Source organism: Herpailurus yagouaroundi, unplaced genomic scaffold (assembly GCF_014898765.1).
Source record: "Herpailurus yagouaroundi ecotype Mexico unplaced genomic scaffold, PumYag 164, whole genome shotgun sequence".
NCBI classification, from domain to species: domain Eukaryota; kingdom Metazoa; phylum Chordata; class Mammalia; order Carnivora; family Felidae; genus Herpailurus; species Herpailurus yagouaroundi.
In genome coordinates, this window is record NW_024412405.1 from 763,611 (window position 1) to 780,607 (window position 16,997).

The 16,997-nt window shown below is 57.7% G+C and overlaps 1 protein-coding gene and 1 long non-coding RNA gene across 5 annotated transcripts in view; one reads left to right on the plus strand and one right to left on the minus strand.

The window, feature by feature from the left end:
- Nucleotides 1-2,326: 2,326 nt before the first annotated feature.
- Nucleotides 2,327-7,853, minus strand: LOC121037682 (uncharacterized). Of its 3 annotated transcripts, XR_005793907.1 has the most exons (4): nucleotides 7,743-7,853; nucleotides 5,226-5,450; nucleotides 2,609-2,742; nucleotides 2,327-2,476 (listed from the first exon to the last, which is right to left on the minus strand). It is a non-coding gene; the product is annotated as an uncharacterized LOC121037682 (long non-coding RNA). The 3 variants fall into 3 exon arrangements; XR_005793908.1 differs by lacking the exon at nucleotides 2,609-2,742; XR_005793909.1 differs by lacking the exons at nucleotides 2,327-2,476; nucleotides 2,609-2,742 and adding an exon at nucleotides 2,749-3,385.
- The window catches only part of GRTP1 (growth hormone regulated TBC protein 1), an 18,200-nt gene continuing 8,568 nt past the window's right edge, over nucleotides 7,366-16,997 (plus strand). Inside the window, exons 1-4 of one of the 2 annotated variants that reach the window (XM_040487017.1) lie at nucleotides 7,366-7,511; nucleotides 7,767-7,918; nucleotides 13,534-13,692; nucleotides 15,876-16,000. In XM_040487017.1, coding sequence (XP_040342951.1) covers nucleotides 7,474-7,511; nucleotides 7,767-7,918; nucleotides 13,534-13,692; nucleotides 15,876-16,000 — 474 coding nt within the window. In that variant the 5' untranslated portion in view covers nucleotides 7,366-7,473. The remainder of the gene's footprint in view (nucleotides 7,512-7,766; nucleotides 7,919-13,533; nucleotides 13,693-15,875; nucleotides 16,001-16,997) is intronic. The other variant, XM_040487016.1, reaches the window with a different exon arrangement.

Sequence of the window (16,997 nt, forward strand, 5' to 3'; positions counted from 1 at the left end):
GGAGGGGCTCACGGTGTGAGGTGCAGAGACACTCACGCCACGTGTCCCCTGCATGAAGGACCACAGTCTCATCAGTGCCACCAGAAGGTTTTCCTGTCATGGTGACAGCTCTCAGGAGAAACCTCGGCCCAGGCGGGGGGGGGGGGGGGGCGGCCGGGAGGGGCACTCTTCCATCGCCCCAAATTCTGTCAGCCCTCTCGGCTTGCGACCCAGTCCTCATACACACTCGCTGTGGGAGGGGAACCCACTCCCAGGTGTAGACGCCCTCCTGGGAAACCCACCCAGGGGGCTGTGCACAGACACCGGCTTCTGTAAATATGCTTCCTTTTCTGGGGTTCTAGCAAAGGGCACGTCCTGCTGGCATGCTCCTGTCCCACTTCCTCCCACCCCACGGCTGCCCACAGGGCCTCTGAGCACGTTTGATCCCCATTTCCTTCCCCAGGAAGAGAGGCTCCCTCTCCGCACCCCAGGCAGCCCAGCCAGAAACCTGTCGGACAGGCTCAGAGGGAAGGAGAACCAGCTAGACTCTGTCCTCAGCACCTCCCACCACAGAAAGACTGAATGGGCTGGAAGTACTGAAAACCGCCTGGGGTGGTGCTCGGACCCACCTGTCCACAGAAACAAGCCTGTCACAGAAGGGCAAATCTTGTGGGACTCCACTCCCCTGGGGCCCCTAGAGGAGCCCCATTCCCAGTGGCGGAGAGCAGGAGGGGCGCCAGGGGCTGGAGGTGTGTTCACGGGGTCAGAGACTCGGTCTGGGGACATGAGAAAGTCCTGGTGACAGAGGGTGGTGGCTGCACAATAGTGGGAGTGTGCTAACGGCCACTGAGCTGTCTGTTCCCTCATGGATGGTTCAGAGGTCAAGTTCTTTGTCAGGTATATTTTAGCACAATTTTACGAGTTGGGGTGGTCAGTGCAGGGCCTTGGCATCCGTGTCCGGGGGTGGAGAGACAGCACACACACCGGGCATGGGGGCAGCTCACAGCTCGCAGCCCTGAGCAGTCAGCAGCCCAGCTGCCCGGCCTGGAGGTGGCTCTGAGGAATGTCATCGAGCCTCTAAAAACAGACACCCTCCTGAACCTTTGCCTCTCTGGCCGCTCGCTTACTCCCTCTGTGAGCAGCGCCTCCCTATGTATCCTGTTCGTGATTCAGCCCCTTTGGGTCACTGTGGACACTCTGCTGGACGCTCTGCTGGTGGGAAGGGAGGTGCAGATGGTCGATACCTACCTCTGTATGCCGGGACACCCCCACGGGCCCTGGCAGGTCCCACAATGCTCCGCTCTGGACCCAGTGAGCCCCACGGCTCTGTCCTGAAACGTGGCAGCTGCTGTGCGTCTGGGCTGAGGGGCTGTTAGAAAACTTCAGAGAGAAGAGCACAGAGACGCGTGCTGTTCTCCCTGCAGAACAGCCTCCCCAAGAAAAATTCTCAAGCAGAGAAGAGTTCCTCACCTCCCGGTCACAGAAATCCGGGTCACAGTGTCTCCTGTGTGTCCAGGATAGGATTGCCAGCTGAAATGAGGGAGCCTGTCACCTCTGAGGTGTACCCACACAGCCACCACGGAGTTAGTGGAAGTGTGCCCCGTGCTGGTGCCTGGCACGTGTACTTTCACAGGAAAGTGTCAGTATGTCTCTGGGTGTGTAACTTACATGCCATGAATCTGGGACATTGTCTTTTTATTGTTGCACTAGGGTCCCAAACTTTTGTTTTTTTTTTTAAATTTTTTAAAAGTTTATTCATTTTTGAGAGACAGAGAGTGGGGGAGGGGCAGAGAGAGACAGACACAGAATCCGAAGCAGGATCCAGGCTCTGAGCTGTCACCACACAGCCCGACGTGGGGCTCGAACCCACGAACCTTGAGATCATGACCTGAGCCGAAGTCAGATGCTCAACCGACTGACCCCCCCAGGTGCCCTTGTTTTCTAGTTTGTTTGTTTTTTTTACTGTTTTTATTTACTTTTGAGACAGAGAGAGACAAAGCATGAGCAGAGGAGGGGCAGAGAGAGGGAGACACAGAATCCCAAGCAGGCTCCAGGCTGTCAGCACAGAGCCCGACGTGGGGCTCAAACGCATGGAGTATGAGATTAATACCTGAGCTGAAGTCGGATGCTTAACCTAGTGAGCCACCCAGGTGCCCCTATTATACTTTAGATTTGACCCCTTATAAAATGTAAATAAACATGTCTTTATTTAAAAAAAAATTTATTTTTAACATTTATTCATTTTTGAGAGTCAGACCATGAATGGGGGCAGAGAGAGAGAGGGGGAGACACAGAATCCGAAGCAGTTCCAGGCTCCGAGCTGTCAGCACAGAGTCTGACGCGGGGCTTGAACTCACGGACCATGTGACCATGACTTGAGCCACAGTCGGACACCCAGCTGAGCCCCCCAGGCGCCCCTGAAGTCCCAGAGTTGTCAGTGCTTTCATTTCTCAGCAGTAGAAATATTTTTGAATGTGACTGCGTTTGGAGATCCAGCCTTTAAAGAAGTGAGGGTAAAACGAGGTCAGTCGGTAGCCCTGATCCCACATGACTGGTGTCCTAATAAGAGGAGGTCAGGACGCACAGAGGAAGCAGGTGAGGACGCGGGCAGGAGACGGTGTCCACGCACCCAGGAGAATGGCACATTGGGAACCAGCCCTCGGACCTGCAGGCTCCAAGACTACGTGAGCACGGGTGCTGTCTAGCGGCCGGGCTGTGGTTCTTTGTCACAGAGGCCTGCTCCGTCGGCAGAAAAACGGGGTTCTAGCACAGAAGGGAGGACAGGAGAAGGAAGGCTGGGGACGAGCAACAGTGTGTGCCTGTCCCAGCCTGGTACCCTCCCACCCTTCCTGAGACTGTCTGTTCGTCCGTCTGTCTGGTGGAGCAGGTGGAGGCAGGACCCCTGGTTTCTTGGCTTCCTGGGGACGGGGTGCTTCCTGCGCCTCCCCTCCCGCAGCGTCCCTGAGCGTTTTGTAAGATTAGGTTGTATCACAGTGTTTGTTCTTTAAAATGTGCATTTAATCTTGTTACAAAATAAAACTTGCTTACAAGGAACACTCCCTCAAAATGATCTCTGAAAACAAATCGTGAGTTTCTCCAATGCCCAGAGCCCACAGAACAGCTGCATTCCACGTCTGTGCTGGAAGAACTGGAAACGCCAGCTCAGGCTATAATTGCAGGGCTCCCTGCTCAGTGGACCTGCCCTCTTCCAAAACCTGTTTTTCTTCTGCAGAGGACATCACTGAAGGGTCTGGGGTGACTTCCTGCGGGGCACTCACAATCTGCCCTCGGAGGAAATCGAGTGTGAGGCACCTGAGCCTGGGAGGCTGGGACGGGAACAAGAGGCCCGGGGTTTGCTGAGCACAGTCCACACGCCAGGCAATGACTGAGCCCCTTCCGGCTCCTGCTGGGGAGAAGGAGACATGTCCAAGAGGACGAGCCTGGCCGGGGTCACACCCCCAGAAACTGAGCAGGGGACCTGCATGGCCTGGGGGACTGCATTTTCACCCATGACAGTCTCGAGAGGGTGACATTTCCCCAAAGAGAAAGGCTCTTGTCAAGTGGCCCCGCAGCCTGGTGTACCTGGGCTGTCCCAAGGCAATGATTTCACTCACACTCCTGGGCTGGACCCCCCCTGCGGGGACTGGAGGAATGTGTAGTGTCTGATGACGGTAACCTTGGGACAGGGCCCCACACTCGCTCCAGGAAGGTGGCCGCTCAGACTCAGAGTTGTGGGCATTTCATGGGGTCACTGGAGACCCCATAGCACCCCGCCTCTCTGATAATATCTGCACATGTCCCTTCTGGCTTCATGGGGACGGCAGATGTGAGAGCCTCAGGATCCTCCAGGTGGCTGGCGGTGCACTGACCTCCGAGCAGGCCACAGTGGGCTGGTGGGGGGCCAAGGCCGCAGGGCCAGTTCTGCCCCCTGTGGGGAGGGCATTACTGCTTTACTGGTTACACACTGTATTATGGAAACTTTCAGAACGGAAAACCGCTCCGTGTACCCAGTGCCCAGCTTCCTGGTTCGGCCATGACTCCATTCGCCCATCTTTTTTCTCTCTTCTGGAATGAATCTAATGCCAACTCCAAACCTCATATTATTTTACCCATCAATACTCTTCTTTAGTCAAATAGAAAACATATCTGGACTTAGTACTTTAATTCAAAGGGATGGGGCTACTGCCATAGTGAGGTCTGGAAGCTTCTCTGGAGCTAGGCCATGGGAGGCTTGCTTCACGGGGCACAGTAAGGTAGGTGAGACAGCGGGCTGGTGGCCCGCAGGCTCAGCGGTGGGAGCCGACCCGCCCTGCAAGGCGAAAACAGTCCAGCTCATTACTGCTGGAGCAAAGGAGGGGTGTAGGGGGCAGAGTCTGGCTGGTCCCGGATAAGCAGGGGACCCCAAGTCTCACCTGCACCCCAGGAGAGGGCTCCCCGTGGGGATCTCTTTAGCAGGACACACAGGGGGCGTGTTAACCTCCACTGTTTCCCAGGGCTCAGCTGTGTCAGCCCCCAGTAATACACACACACACATGCGTGTGCACACACACACACACCACCTCACTACCGGGACACACCAGCGTCACTAATGTTCCCTTGTCCGTCTGCCTCCCAGTCCTCGCCCAGTCTCGCCCCCCGCCCCCACCCCCGCCACCGCAGGGTCTTCCCGGGTGTGGCCATGTTGCATCTGGTGGTCACGTCTCTCCAGCTCTTTTCAACTGAATCAGTCGACCCCCGCAGCCCTCGCTGAATGTGGGGTCACGCTGTGGTACAGGCCCCGGCTGGGGACCAGCACCCACATCCGGGGCTCGGCAGAAATGCAGCCTCAGGCTCCCACGGCCGCTCTCTGGGTCAGGGTCTCCGTCTGGGCAGTGTCGCCGGGGTGTCCACCCACCTCCCCTGCTGAGGCTCGGCCTGCACAGAAACTTGGGGACGTGGCAGGGGGCCATGGTGGTACCTGGCGAGTGACAGCCTGCACGGTCTCCAGGGAGGACGGCTCAGCGCTCTGGCTGCCAGCTCTGAGGGAAGGCTTCTGGCAGGGAGGGTGCCCAGGGAACTCAGCCCTGGGCATGTGGACGGAGGTACTTGGAGGGCACAGTGCGCACTACCTCCTGTTCCCAAGGGGAGGCTCAGGCAGACCCTGGGCCGGCAGCCCTCTGCTTCCTGCCCTCTGGCCGCTGCCGTCCTGGCCACCTGGGCCTCCTCATCCTCTTCCCTCCCCTACTTCCTGGGCTGGCCGCTCTTACCTCGCTTGCCCCCACACAGGATGCCGGTCCTCCCGTGTCATCTGGCCCCAATACACCTGCCAGGGGTACCGCCATCAGGCTCAAGCCCAAGTGCATGTGTCCTGTGGCCTGGGTTTCCTGCGGGGGCATCAGAGCCAAGGCCATGCTGCTCTTCAGGCAGTTGTGAGAAAGTGTGTGGCAGGGAGTGAGGCCGGATCCTGACCCCCATCAAGAGAGGAGGGGAACCTGCAGGCAAGGAGACAGGCGTGTCCCGGGACTGCTGGGTGGGATGGAAGCGGGGGTGCTGAGTGCCAGAGAAGTGGGGGCAGGAGCATCAGCTTGCTAGTAGGCCTCGCAACAGGAAGCAGGAAACGGGGTTTAGCCCCGGAGAAGAGTTGGAAGGGTGGGGGTGGGGGGGCTTCAGGGAGTCTTTCCCTTTGGCTGGTAGCAGCCATCCAGGTGGGGAGAGAAACCCGCCAAAGGAAGATGAGCAGGTGCGCAAGGCGTGGGCCAGGGGAGACCCCATGTTGGTGTGAAGATAAGTCACCCCATCTGCCAACTTGAATGTCACACAAGAAAGTACCCTTGTTGAGAGTGTCCCGAGGAGGTCAGAGCAGGGACCGGGGGGGGGGGGGGCTTACAAAGGGCACTGCACTAAGCTGTGGCACCAGGACGCTGGCAGAACTGACCTTTGCGGTTAGGTCCAGGGGACCCTAAATTCCCTACAGCCCCCCAGGGTCCTCAGAAGCCTGATGATGGCTGGCGGCGGGGGGTGGGGGGGGGGGGGTCCTGCCGGCTCCTCTGCAGGCTCTCTGCTTAGCCCTGGATGGATCAGCTCCGAGCCGTGTCGGCTGCCCGCAGGTCCAGTAAAGCTTGGGTAGACGTGTGGGGGGCGCAGCCACGTCTCTGCGTGGCCCACAGGCACTTCTCACGAGAAAGTACACACGTGCCCCAGAAAGGCATTTCCTCGGACAGGGCTGGTCACAGGTGGACTGGGCTCTGGGGCTCAGAGAAAGCGTCTTCCTGCTTGGGCTCATTGTTTCAAAAAGGACCCTTGGGGTGAGGAGGGCTGAGGCTACGAAGTGCCTTAAATCCAAAATTCAAAGAACCTTAAATACCCACTTTCTCACCACATTTGTAAACCAAAATTCACAACATAGTTCTGGCAAATTTTCTGTGGTCTCCCTGATTTGACAAGGTTTTCACGCCCCAGTGTTGAAATCTCAGGAGAGTAATGGTGCTGGCTCCCAGGGCTGCCCCTGCAGGGCTCAGGGCGTCAGGGCACCAGGACTGCTCCGGGCGTGCCTTGATGCCTTTAGTTTTGCTGGTGACTCCCCTCCCCCTCGCCCTGAGGAACAAGATTGCAGACAGCACCTGGCCTTGACTCACACGCCCAAGATTCTGAACACGTTATTGGAGGGGTGGCTGAATAGGGAACCCCCCCGTTCTGCCTCCTGTGGGGGCGCCCCCTGAGCTGTGAACCCCCAGTCACCCCAGATGACCATCCTGCAGGGTGGTGCACAGCCAGCCAGTTCCCGTGACCATGTGACCCCTGGCAGGGTGGGGGCTTTCCCAGGCAGTCAGGGCAGGACTGGAACCCGGGACCCCCTCCCCAGCCGGGTTTGGGGAGGCAGGAAGGAACAGGGCAGGTCCCCAGCTGGGTGCAGGGATTATACGCTGTTCTCAGGTCTGAAGTGAAGACTGAAAAAAACAAGTGAAAAGTAAGACTTGCTCTTTTCCAGCACAAGAAAAATTAAAATAGGGCTCATAGGTCAGAGCTCTGACCTTCGGACCGGCCAGGCACTGAAGTTTGAAGATATCTCAGGAGAACCTCAACTCTATCTCCCACCTTTGCTCAAAGCCCGGGAGGCCTGAAGGGAGTGACCGGGAAATGCCGCCCACCCACCCAGCCAGCCTGGGGGGTGGGGGTGGGCGGGGCGCACACCTTGCGCTCCAGACCGCCTCCCGTGGTCCCCTGACCCCGACCTCAGCCTCCCATCCCGCACCCCTCCCTCCGGGCTTAACACCTCCCACGCTCCCAGCTCCAGCAGCTCCGGACACCGCCCTCCGCGGGGGCCGCGGGAGCAGGTGCAGCCCCGCCCCTCTCCCTCCCGCTGCTCATCCCTCGGGCCCCGCCCCCCGCCCCGCCTCCGGGCCCGGCGGCCCGGCGGAAGGACACGCGCTCCGGTCCAGGGAGGGAGACTCGTACCCCTCGGCGTGCAGCCCGCGGTCCCCGCGCCCCCGGGCGCCCCCTCCCCGCCCTCCCGGCATGGAGCCTGCGGGGCGCCCCCGGGACCGGGTCCCCAGGTGGGCGCGTGGGGGCCGGGGCGCGCCTCGCCCAGCCTGGGGTGTGGGGTGCGGGATGGGGACCTGGGTTGTGGGGTGCGAGTGGGTGGGGAGCGGCGGGGAGGGCCGGGGCGCGCCCCCCCCCGCACTTGGGTCGGTCGCGGTTCCCGTCGCGTCGCCACCCCCACGCGCGCACGCGGCCTCGTCCCCGCGGGGACCCAGTGCGCGCGCGAAACTTTATTTAGGGCTTACAGGTTCCTTTTCTTCTCGTTGCAGGATCGATCCGTACGGGTTTGAAAGGCCCGAAGACTTTGATTATGCAGCTTATGAGGAGTTTTTTTCCGCCTACCTGGTGATACTCACTAGAAGAGCGATGAAATGGTCCAAACTTTTGAAGGGGGGCGGAGGTGTCCAGAAGAGCGGTACAGGTGGGTCGGAGGCCGCGGACCGGCCAGAGCTGGTTCTGAGGGGCGGGGTCTCCGTCCCACCCCCCCCCCCCCCCCCCCCTGCCTCAGCGCGGAAGCCCCTGCCCGGTGGCCTTCCCAGCCCAGCTCTCTGTGGGCCTGGCGCCTCCTCCAGGCCTGCCCTCCCTGGCGCTCTCCCTCCTGCGGGTCTGGGAGGGCAGGCTTCCACACCGCCACAGAAGCCGGCCCCTGCCCTGTCCCGCCTGTGTTGACCTCTGGCTGCTCGTCTGGTTTCTGGTGTGGTTTGCTTTCCTCTGGGAATCACATTCCCCTCCCTGCCCCAGCGTTGGCCTCTACACTTGCTTCAACGTTTGTTGAATGAATGGAGTGTTTTCCCCAGGCCGCAGATAAGGAGCCGGTGGGGACCTGCCCGAATGTGGTGAGGCCCTTGGGAGGTGTATGCTTCCGGGACTCAAGATAAGGGTAGGGCTTTCTGAGATAGGGCTTTGGTGACCAAGAACGGTGAGGGCAGAGGTCAGCGGCAGGGACAGAGCTGTGTGACTGGTAGAGGGGACGTAATGAGAGCGTTCTGGTCTTGGGCCCAGGGCTCCATCACATGACTGGGCAGAGAGGCCAGCTGTAAGAGTTTTTTGTTTTTTTTTAATTCACTTTTGAGAGAGAGAGAGAGAGAGAGAGAGAGAGAGAGAGACAGAGAGCTCGAGTTCAGGTGGGGTAAAGAGTCAGAAGGAGAGAGAGAATCCCAAGCGTGCTGATGTGGGGCTGCATCCCACAATCCTGGGATCATGACCTGAGCCGAAATTAAATGTTGGGTGGACGCTCGACTGACTGAGCCACCCAGGGGCTCCAGTAAAAGGGTTTTTAAGCAAGAGGGTGTGACAAGGTCAAGTTTTGCTTTTAAAGGGGTTGGTGAACTAAGGCCCAGAGCGGCCCCAGTACATAGTGCAGTTGCGCAGGGTTGGTGGGGACAGGTTGATCTTGGGGGTGGGGCGCTCAGGGAGGAGGGAGAGAGGCTCTTTCTCAACTCTGGGCCCCACCACCCACCTGCCTCTCCCTTGACCAGGGGCCCTCCTCGGGGCTGTTACTGCTGGGGGAGTGTTCAGGAGCGACTCAGGTGAACTAGCAGTTCACACAGTCCCAAGGGCCGGGAGGGGCCTCAGGCTGGTCCCCTGTTGCCAGGCAGACCTTGGATGCCGCCAGCGCCCTGTGCGCTCCCTGCAGGGATCATCCCCCAGCGCCCATCCCTGCGTCGCCTCTGTTTCCATCGGCGTGTCTGCCTTTATTCTCCTTTGTGTTTATTCTTAAGAGTTGATTGGTCTTTTGTTTTTAAAAAATACAAGTGTATAAAAGTAAAGCTAATTTGGATCCATAGTGAAAATCTGCATCACATGAAGTACCAGGGGCTCTCCTCCTGGCCCAGCTGTTGGTTCAGGCAGCGGCCATTGCTGATAGCACCGTGCGCCTCCCACGCACGTGTGCAAATGTGGCGGCTGGCCCCGCAGGCCGGGAGTTGGCGGGAACTCGGGAGAAGCCTCCCGTGGCTGACCCTGGACCCGGAGGCTGGTAGCACGCAGTCACTAAGACGTGCGTGCGCCTCAGTGGCCCTGTCTGTGGTGTTACCATCTGGTTCTAGCCTTTCCCTGTCCTTCCCTTTGGAGAACCCTCAGCATCTCTGTCCTAAGCTGCATGTGGCGCCAAGTGTCTCTTTTCCGGCATCTGTTCTGTTCAGCGTGCAGAACCTTCCAGATGCTCACCCTTCCTGTCTTTTCCAGTTGTCTTCCCTGGTTCAAAGGTCTTATCTGGTTTCTGCTCCTACTTTCTTTGAGCACTGGTGTCTGTGAGCTCTAAGAATTTCAGTTTGGTTTACTGAAAGAATTCTCTTTTTGTTTTAACATTTCCTTGACTTACATAACAGACTGTGACTGTGGTAAAGAGAGGGGCAAAACAGGTTTGGAAGCCAGAGTGTCAGCTTTGCGATGAGCCTCGGGCCTGGGGGAGGGCAGCCTGGTGTTCCCTCAGGAAACAGAAGCACAGGTCAGTCTGTAAGAGGTGTGTGGTTCATAGGGTTCAGTGGCCCCGGGTGTCGTGGCTGGTGCTGGTGTGGTTTCGGGGCAGGACGGTCGGGGAGCCTGTCAGCACCTGCACGGCTCTGTGGGAGTGGCTGTGTGGCACAGACAGGAGTGGATGAGTTATTCCAGAAATGAGAGTCCAGTTCTGTAGTCACACTCAGCTGACTGTCCTGCAGGGACCATGACATCCCAGGGGGGAAGGGCCTTGGTGGGCATCGTTCTGTGACCTCAGTGACCGGGTCTTGTTGCTTCGTTGTCCTGTGTAGTTTTCTGTTTTGGGGGACTTTTGTCTAGATGCCTGCCTTCCTGTCACCAATAACATGGTCACCTCCGAATCTTGGCATCAGCACGTCTCTAGGTGGCCACCAGAACTCACTGGCCCGATTCTGCCACATGTGGACACAACCAGTGTTTCCTCTTTGTTTCCTTTTTTGTCCATAGCAAATACCCACCAGGAGCACGTGAGACAGGTCGATCCTTCTCCCGTAGCCTAGAAAAACGAATTCAGTCCTGCCCTGGCCCAGCCATTGCTCCAGCTCACGTCCCGTCTGAGGGCGGATGCTGAACTGCCTTCTGCAGGGTCTCAGCTCTTTCCTGGTAGCTGCAAATGTCAGCAGCATCTAAGTTAGAATTAAGTTGCAAACACCTCTTTCCAAAGGCAAATACCAATAAATACAGGGATTTGCTTAACTTTGTTGGGACAGACAGTTGGAAGTGATTTGTCTGGGGTCCACCTTGTTTAAAGAGATGCCCCCCTCATCTTCCCAAGGTCAGGAATGCTGCCGGACAAGTCCTGTCCTGAGGAAGGGGTCAGTGGCAACAGCCTTTGTCCCTGGAAGCTGTTGACACAGCTCAGCCTCCTCGGCCACCTGGATCTCAGGCCGGCCACCTGGATCTCAGGCCGGGGCCCCGTGCTTCACCCCCGTCTGACGAGGAAACTGAGGCCTCTGCCAGGCGGGACCTGCGGGTCCCAGTAGAACCCAGTGTCCGACTCCAGTGAGGCGTTTAAGCATCTTACAGGTGCCTTTTTTTTCTATTTACAAATTTAATTTGTAGTGAAATACGCTCTTACTAGTTATACTTCTGTGAGTTCATGGGGAGGTTCGTGTCCCCTCAAGACTGAAACCAGCCCATGTCCTTAAACACTTGCTCCTGCTGCCCCTATGGGCCCCGTGCGCCGCCTGGGCGCTGGGGCCTCTGAGAGTGTCCTGCCAGCGGGCCCCACGGCCCCAGGCCTGTGAGGCTGGCTCCCCCTGTGCCCTGATCTGGGGGATCCCGTCCTTCTTCCCTCCTTGCTGAGGAACACCTCGCTCTCCGGGACCACGTTCGGCAGCTGCAGGACCTTTGAGCCGATGGTATAAACAGCCGTGCAAGCACCTGTGAGCACTGAGGCTTTCCTGAAGCAGGGTTGTGGGCTTGGAGCCGAGTGTGGGTCTCACCCCCCCACCCCCATGGCCGAGCTCCGCCCGCAGTGACCCGGTTCCCTCGTGCCCTGTTTTGAGCCTTCATCGGAAAGACTGTTTTGCCCCTTCTGCCCGCAAGACTTTCCTTTGCGACGCTGTTGAAACGCAGTCAGCTCTGCTCCTGTGGTTATTTCTGGAGTTTCCTTATGCTCCGCTGCCTGCGAGTGGGGCCTGAGGTCGGAGGTGAGCCCCTGACTCGGCGGCTCCTCTGGTCCCCCTGGGGATTGTTGTGGTTCCAGGCGTCAGTTGTGCTGGAGGCAGCCTGGGGTCTGCGTGTCCCCCCTTTGCACGTCTTCAAGTTAGGCATCCCTGGCCGCGGACTGGCCCCCGGGGGTGGCCACAGCATCTGCCTGGCTCCCTGCGGCCGGAGACCCCTGCCGGCTCCGGCGGAAAGCGTGACAGGCTGGAGTCAAGGCGGCCCCAGTGGCTAGTGTCCTTGGTTCGCGTGACCTCACCAGCGTGGGGACGCCCCAGAGGGTCTCTACTCCCTGTGGCTTCCGCCCCTCATCCCGCACACAACTGCTGGGCCTTTCCTGCCCTCATGCGCCCTCTGGAAGCTTCCGCTGAGGCCGCATCCGTGGTGGGTTAGCGCAGACTGCGAGTTAGCGGAGCTTTATCAGTGCTTTCCGTGGCGGCTCTTCCTGCCACGGTTTTTTGTGATATGCAGCTGGCGCCACAGATGCTTTTCTCCTTGTAGCAGATCGTGGACTTTCTTTGTATGGCCTTTTGTTTTTTCTTAAAATGCATTTTTTTTAATGTTTGTTTATTTTTTGAGACAGAGACAGAGCATGAGCAGAAGAGGGTAGAGAGAGAGAGGGAGGAAGACACAGAATCCAAAGTAGGCTCCAGGCTCCGAGCTGTCGGCACAGAGCCCGATGCGGGGCTCGAACTCACGAGCTGTGACATCATGACCTGAGCTTAAGTCGGATGCTCAACCAACTGAGCCACCCAGGCACCCCTAATGCATTTCTTTTTTTAAAAATGGTATTGTGGGGCGCCTGGGGGGCTCCAATGGTTAAGCGTTCGACTTCAGCTCAGGTCGTGATCTCCCGGTTTGTGAGTTCAAGCCCCGCGTCGGGCTCTGTGCCGAGAGCTCGGAGCCTGGAGCCTGCTTTGGATTCTGTGTCTCCCTCTCTCTCTGCCCCTCCTCCGCTCTTGCTCTGTCTCTGTCTCAAAAATAAAATAAACATTAAAAAAGAAAATAAAAATGGTATTTGTAATGTAATATGGAAGGAAAATAATAAAGCTTTGAGTATTTCCTTCGATGAACAGTTTTGAGGGTTAAACTGAGGTCATTAAAAGCATGGTGTTGCACCCCTGGCTTCCTGTAATTTGCTTGAACATCGTCTCACAAATCTTTCCTGTTTACCTGGGAAACGAGCGAGCAAGTTGTTACCTAAGGTAGCTTGTGGTTCTTGGCTTCTTTTCCTACGTGTTTCTATGGTCGCTAGACAATCGATGATTCCTTTCTCATGTATTTATTTTCAGTAAAATATCCCTCCCAAAGGAAGTAGCTCTCCACTGACACAAGTCAAGTGCAGAACAGGACACAAACACCGGCCGCTGAGCCCCCCGCCAGGGGGTCACACAGGCTCCCAGCCTGGGACCCTGCAGTCCCTTGTCACCTCCAGGGCTGGACCATGCACCAGCGCCTCTGTCCCTGCCCACAGCTGTCCCTCTGGCCCTCGCTTCTGCTTCCTGCCTCATGTCCCCTCACTTGGTGCAGCTTCTGTGCCTCCGGCCTTCCGGGTATCTCCTGTGTGTGGAGCTTGTGGGGCCGCCCTGGGCTGCAGTGACTGATCCTGGCCCCAGGGGCCCGGCCCGCTGCCCCTGCACGGTGTGCTGACGGTGAGGGAGGACGGGGGCCGGGGTGGGGGTGGGGGGGCTGCCCCGTGCAGGAGAACGGTCTGCAAGGAGTGCACGCAGCCATCTGGGTGGGCATGTGCAAAGTTCTGCTCTTCTCATGTTTGACATGGGAGAAGCCAGGCGAAAGCATTGAGGTCGTGCCCTTTGCTGTCAGGCTCTGCCAGGCTCTGACCCCAGGCCACGCTGGTCTGTCCCTGACTGCAGCCCCTGCTTTCCATCTCAGTGAAGCGCTATATCCGGAAAGGTGTCCCCCTGGAGCACCGGGCCCACGTCTGGATGGGGGTGAGCGGAGCCCAGGCCCGGATGGACCAGAACCCCGGCTATTACCACCGGCTACTGCAGGGAGAGTGCAGCGGCAGGCTGGAGGAGGCCATCCGGACAGGTGAGTCGCGGGCGGGCGCGGGGGGCACGCAGACCCCAGGAGGGAACTTGCGCTGTTACAGATTGCCCACTGCTTTTAATTTGGAATTTTATTTTTCTTAAGGGAAAATCAAACCTTGAACATTCGTGAGGGGAGAACAGTGTTTTTCACTGATTCGGCAAACACTAGACGCCAGCCAGCTGGGAAGGTCAGGGGCAAGGGCAGGGGCAAGGGCAGGGCCGGTTTCTGCAAGAAGACCTTGCTGCAGGCTCTGAGCCGGCAGTCGTGACCGGAGGGTAATCGCTGGGAGGGCTTTGTGCTGATGGCAGCGCCCTGGGACTTAGGGACACACGTGGGGATGTGTGGCTGGTGTCGAGCTCTGGGTGCCGACGGTGCTCCAGGCACTCTCAGTGACCACACAGACTCACGAGCTCTTAGATGTTCCAAGTGCTCAAAACAAACGTTTAACCCTTATAAACTGAATAATTTAGATTCTTAGGAAGTGTGACTGACCGTCTGATTTTGCTTTTGAGAAATACACCCTTAAATATAAAATAATTAAAGCTGAGAGGTGGGACTCCCTGTTGGCGGTGAGACTGGGGAGTGTCCCCAGCCTGGGGAGGGGGTCCCTTGCGCAGAGGCCACGTGTGTCAAGGAAAACAGAGTGTTGCTGTTGGTTTGAAAAATGAACTGAAAGGCTCTGTTTTAATGCCGGTGTTTTTGGATAAAAATGTCTTATTGTGGTAAAACATGCATAATAGAATTTACTGTTCCACCTTCCCAAACCGAAACCCCGTCCCCATGAAGTGTCAGCCTCTCCCCAGCCCCCGGCCCACCACCCGTCGTGTCTGGCTCGCTTACCCTGGTGAGGGGCCCTGGAGGCACATCCACATGGCAACAGGCGTCAGAATGCTTCCTTTTCAGGGCCGGGTCCTGTTGGCTGTGCGGACAGACCCTGTTTTGTTGGCCTGTTCTGTTCTCCGCTGATGGGCGCTGGGGTCGCTGCCTCTCCTTTTGTGGGTTTGCTGTTACGAGCATGGCTACACGGAGATTTCTCTGAGTCCCTGCTTTCCAGTCTCTTGGCATGTGCCCAGCAGCGGACCTGCTGGACCATCGTCGTTCTGTCTGTTTTCTTGAGGGGTCTGGAGAAATTGCTCTGCAGGGACAGCGCAGTGGAGCATTCATAGGGTGCATGAGCAGACTGGACGTCCCTGTCCCACCCACCTCTGAGGCGGGAAGGAGGGGCTGTCCCGGGGAAAAATTTCAAAACATCTAATCAAGGGTAAGAATGAGAATGGGCTTGGGACTGGTCACTCAGAGTCTGAATTAGTAAAAAAAACAAACAAGAAAACCAAAACCAAAACACCACTAAACTCCTGGTGGATTCTAAGTTTTTGGGATATTTAGAATTCCAAGAAAAAAAAGTTTTTGTAAACAAACACACAATGGCAAATAACGTCCTTTGAGGCACTAATACTTCCTGTTCTGCTTAGGTCAGTTCTTTTATAAGCAGAGGTGCAGCTCGGAGACCAGAGGGAGGCCCAGGAGCGCTGCCCGAAAGCTGTGTGGGGGCCGAGGGGCCTGCACAGCGGGTCCGTTCCAGTCATCAGCCATAGCCCAGCGGCAGACACACCACTAATCTAATCCAAGTGGGGTCACTAGGTCAGAAAAAAGAAGTACTTGTGTCATGCACCCACACCTCCCCCCTTCTGCCCGTGTGTGGGCTAGCTCACAGAATCAGGGTCAGGTCCGCGGGAGGTTCCCACAGCGCCGGTGAGGAGGACGCAGGTTCTGATGAGCAGACAGTTTATTCACTTCTCAGTGTCCGGTTTTGCCGTTTGTCTCTGAGGGATTCTCGGGGTGTTCTGCCTTTCCACAACTGGAAAGATTTTCCAGTTTTGTGTTGCCTGTGGTCCTAGAGTTAAACAACCCCCTGGCTGGGGTGGGGGGTGTTGGGAGGGGGGTGCAGACAGGCTGCATGGCGGGGGCTGTGAGGAGAGGTGGGATACCCTCCTCTTCAGTCCTGACTCCCTTTGCTGTGGCCTCAACCGTGGACGTGGCAGGGGCTTGTCCACAAAGGGCGACCAGGGTCGAAACCTTTGCTCACACCTGCCAGGTGGCGTTCGGGGTGCCCCCTGTGGTAGACATGAGGGTTACATCACAGGCCAGTCTTGGGTAATCCTGTGTTGTGAATTTCCCTGCAGATATGAACAGGACCTTCCCGGACAACGTGAAATTCCGGAAGAGCGCGGATCCCTGTTTACAAAAGACCCTGTACAACGTGCTGGTGGCCTATGGGCGCCACAACCAAGGTGTGGGGTACTGCCAGGTGAGCCCCCAAGGGAAGGTGACAGCGGCCAGCAAGGATGTACTAACCCTGTTCACGGGCTCCCTAGTCATGGTGCCTGTGACTTTGACACATTCCCCAGGTGGAAAAGTGGTGAAACATATGCTTAATGACTTACTTTGATGTCAGAAGGCGGGGGCTGGGAAGGTAGGAGGTCACTTAAGTGGCCCCAGGGCTGTAGGTACTGAATGAGTGACTAGCACCTGCTGGGCTCAGTGCAGGGCGTGTGTGGGGCACTCCTCCCATGCTATTTCTGGGAGTCAGATCTTCCCCTGCGATGAAGGGGACAGCCTGCATCCTCACCTGCCAGTTCCTGTCACCTTGCGAGGACATGCACTGTCTGGGGTGTCGGGGAGGGAAAGACAAGGGCCCACGTGTGGAGCCACAGAAGTGCCATTGGCGAGCCTGCAGGGGACGCGGGACATCCCGTGTGGGCCTGAGGGGCTGGAGGCCTGCCAGTGTGCTGGCTGCTTGGGTGCCTGGAGTTCTGCTTCCCGCTTTGGTGCTCCTGCTTCTAGGGCTTCCCAAGGGTGCTGGGATCTGCGTGGGGACTTTGTAGCCCACCCTCTCAGGCGAGGCTCCAGGGGCTCGGTGGCTGGGCTGGGGGGCCGTGGCTGCAGCGACGGGAGGGGCAGAGCATCTTGCAAAGACAGCAGCAAAGGCGCAGGCCAGACAGGCTGTTTTCTCAGTGCCCTGGAGCCTACCCGCGGTGCCAGGGGAGGAAGTCAAGATGGGTAACTGGCCGTCCTGGACGAGGACAGGCCTGTTGGAGCCGGGGAGGCTGGGCAGCCAAGAAACCGTCTTTATGTTATTCCACTCGCTGTTCTTGTAGGTTTTAAAAACAGCGTTAAAACAACCCTTACAACTTTAAGCGTGAGCGCGATGTGCAGCTCATGGTCCGTATCTGTGCACACGCAGCTGCGGGGACAAGGTCTGCAAGCTGAGTGTCAGGAATGGGAGTCTGTTCTCCGTGGTCGGA